Below are 3476 nucleotides of genomic sequence, written 5' to 3' on the forward strand. Positions count from 1 at the left end.
CCCGAAAAACAATATTTTATTTAACACGGCAGCTCTGGGTTGTTGCATTTAATGACACGCAGCCGAACAGCAGCGAAATCGGTTTGGTGGTGTTTAAATACGAGTCGTCCTATCAGCGGAACCACTTTAAAAAAAAAAAAACAGAGATTTTTTTTTCTTTTATGGGCAGCCAGGAAGAGGGGAGAGAAAAAAAGCCCTGCAGGATTAAAAATTGAATTAAAAAAAAAAGTTAAATGTGCAAAGCTGACTTTAAAATATGTTCCCTGCCATCTCGTAAAATAAAATAAATCAACTTCCCAAAGAGCTGTCTCTGATTTAAACAGAATGTGGCAGTGAGCAGTTCTGTGTCATTTAAGCTAAGGGGAAAAGTTTGCATTTGCACCCAGCAGGAACTGGATAGTCCAAAGCGAGTAGCGGGTGCGAAAAGATCATTACCATAAGTAGAGAGGGATAGTATGAAAAAGTAAGAGGAGAGGAGGACACTGAAGCTGCTGCTCCGCAGTGTAGTTCCGGGGTGGCACGACCATGCCTCTGCCGAAGAAAGAGCTCGAGGTGTTTCTTAGATAATCAAGGGGGGGGGGGAAATATATGTGTCAACTTTTGCTGCCTTGAAATAGTGCATGAGTTATAAAGCAATAATTGAGTGCGTTGTGAAATCTAATTAGCTTGCACTAGAGTTTAACCTGAGTGAGTAATAAACCTGATATTAACTCTGGAGGCTAAATATTTTTTTTTTCCTGAAAAAAAAAAATCTGCTCGSTAATTTGTGCAATACATTGTCTCAGATTGCTAACTTTAAGGTTGCATCGGCAACACACTGTGCTGGAGCCCTGGAAGTTTTGAGATTAAGCTTAAATACATATATATTTATTCTGTAGCTCATTTGAAAGCTTGGGAAAGTGGCCACGCGATAAACATATGAATGGAAGCAGGACCTGTAAAATAATTACTCATCGGAGTTTTTTAAAGCCTGATATCAGGAAACAGGAAAAAAATGTAGTTTATGTGGGAAAAGAAGGGCTCACAATCCGTTCCTTGTTGTGTTAAAGGGGGTCTGGGGAACGAAGTCATTTTCTGGACTTTGTCCAGGTTCTGGGTCGTGACCTAAACTTCCTTTTATATATTATTGCTTTACACATAAAAAACTTCTTCCCCCCCCCCCCCAAATTACTTGTGCTCGAGTCCGAAGGTGATCAATTAGCAGGGCGCATCCAGCCGTAGGGGGCACAGGGAGCCTGAGCGGGACCGTGCGGCTGAGGGGCGCTGATCCGATTCCCTGTCGTTTTTCCAGGATGCCTTTTCCTCTCCCTTGCTCGAGGGCTCAGCTAGGATCCCACGCGCGCGCCCCGGCGCCCCCGCGCCGAGGAGCCCGCTGCCAGCCCTGCCTCTCTCCCAAACCGCTTCTTAGCCCTCTGAGAAAACAATCGTCCCATCCTGTCGTGACCGCTTAATTTATTGCTATTTTCAAAATGTGAGGCCTGGCGTGGAAATTGCCTCCCAACTAGATAAATGTTGCTTGTTATCTGATTCGGGGGAAGAGAGCCACATGCGAAAAAAAGAGGGTTATGCATGCAGCTGCTGCAGCACCCCAATAAGAGCCGCTGATGTAAAGCAGACGCACATAGATGCATATAATGTTTGCTGCTGCCTCTTTTAAGGGGGGAAAAAAAAAAATCTGGGTTCTAATGACTCGCAGAATATGCATGTGTTAGCCCTGTGCCTAGGAAAGCCACAGGGAGGTCAGGTCACAACCTGTGCTCTTTCAGCACAGACGTCTCTGATTTAAAGGGAACTTATTGTATTTTAGCGTATCAGAAAAAAAAAAAATGTCCAGACCCTATCAGGGAGTTTTCTTCTTGTAAGGGCCTTTAGGTTTAAAAAGAAGAAGAAGAGGAAAAAAAAGAGGGGGGAGTGGAGGGGGGGGRAGAAAGAAAGAGAAAAGAAAAGAGGGGGGAAAAGAAACAGCTCAAATGAACAGAGAGATCACAGTTTGCATGGCTGCCTCTGAATAGCCTAAACTGACAAGATCAGTTTTAAAGGGCCACTTAAATCAGTTTCAAAGACTGAAGAAAAACGCGTTGTCTTCTTTGGGGGAGAATCTGTTGCTGGATCCGGGGCGCCATTATCTTTGGCTGGGCCAGTTTTTTATTATTATTATTATTATTATTATCATTATTTCTACCACTGTTTTTAGTATTCCTTCGCAGCACATGGTTAGGCTCTGCGCAATTATTTTCCGAGTGGGAGAGATACAGTGGCTTCCTATCCCCCTTTCTGCTCAAGCCTTCCCTCCTCCCGCCAGCCTTCCCCCCTAAAAATATACAGATAGCAAATTATGCTCGGCCAGCACCTCGCTGTCAACCCCGCAGGTCTGTAGTGCAATTAGAAATCTCGAATCTTGGAGCTGTGCTCAATCCTAGAGGAGACCCTCCGGAAGAGAGAAATACAAACACACACACACACACACACACACACACAGATTGTCCCTTTTGGTAAAACCTACCTAAACGCTGGGGGGCAAGGTGATGGCGCACGATCTACACTTAAGTCTAGCAATTAAAAAAAAATCAAATTAAAATTAAAAAAAAAACCTTTTTAATCTGATGATTGTTTTCTTTTTTCTTTTCTTTCTTTTTCTTTTTTTTTTTTTAATACACTTTCTTCTAGATGCCTGTGGTCTCTCTGATGTAGCCCATGTTGAAAGTTTACAGGAGAAGTCACAGTGTGCTTTGGAAGAGTATGTTAGGAGCCAGTATCCCAACCAGCCAACACGATTCGGGAAGCTATTACTACGTCTCCCCTCCCTTCGCACTGTCTCCTCTTCTGTCATAGAGCAATTGTTTTTCGTCCGTTTGGTAGGTAAAACCCCCATAGAAACCCTAATCAGGGATATGTTACTGTCTGGCAGCAGTTTTAACTGGCCTTATATGTCCATTCAATAAAATATTGGAGAGAGAAAAAAAATTAAAAAAAAATTAAAAATTGAGAAGGGAGATGAAAGAGAGTGAAAGGAAAGCAAATGACGTTTGGGTTCTGGTTGTTTCTTAAATTTCCTTCTGCTAAGAAAGGATGTAAAAGGATGTTACAAGTTTGCTAAGAGAAGACAGGAAAAAAATTAATGGACTGTGAATTAAAAAAGAGACTGTCAAATGAACTTTTACAGAATGCATTAAAAACTCCCGTGTCGTTCAGAAAAAAAAACTTGCTACTTATCATTTTTTGTAAAAAATTAAAAAAGAAAGAAAAAAGAAAGAAAGAAAGAAAAAAGAGAAAGAAGAAGAAAAGAAATGAGGGTGGGTTTTTTCTTTTTTTCTTTTTTCTTCCTTTTTTCTTTTTTGGGGTAAACTTTTTAAAAAAAATCTCGCTTAAAGTGCATTTAAAGGAAATTTGGAGAAAATTAGCAGAATGGAAGAAAGTAAGTCTTTTTTTTCCAAATTATTAATTGTCCTATGTGTCTATGTACCTATAGCTGTTCT

At 41.2% G+C, this 3476-nt stretch overlaps 1 protein-coding gene across 1 annotated transcript in view; it reads left to right on the plus strand.

Annotated features, from left to right (window-relative positions):
* NR2F2 (nuclear receptor subfamily 2 group F member 2) overlaps positions 1-3216 on the plus strand; it is a 12251-nt gene extending 9035 nt beyond the window's left edge. The window contains exon 3 of the mRNA XM_026073259.1: positions 2656-3216. Within this exon, the coding sequence (XP_025929044.1) occupies positions 2656-2942 (287 nt within the window). The 3' untranslated portion in view covers positions 2943-3216. The remainder of the gene's footprint in view (positions 1-2655) is intronic.
* The last annotated feature ends 260 nt before the right edge of the window (positions 3217-3476 follow it).

The sequence above is a fragment of the Apteryx rowi genome, unplaced genomic scaffold (assembly GCF_003343035.1).
Source record: "Apteryx rowi isolate R43461 unplaced genomic scaffold, aptRow1 scaffold_11, whole genome shotgun sequence".
NCBI classification, from domain to species: Eukaryota; Metazoa; Chordata; class Aves; order Apterygiformes; family Apterygidae; genus Apteryx; species Apteryx rowi.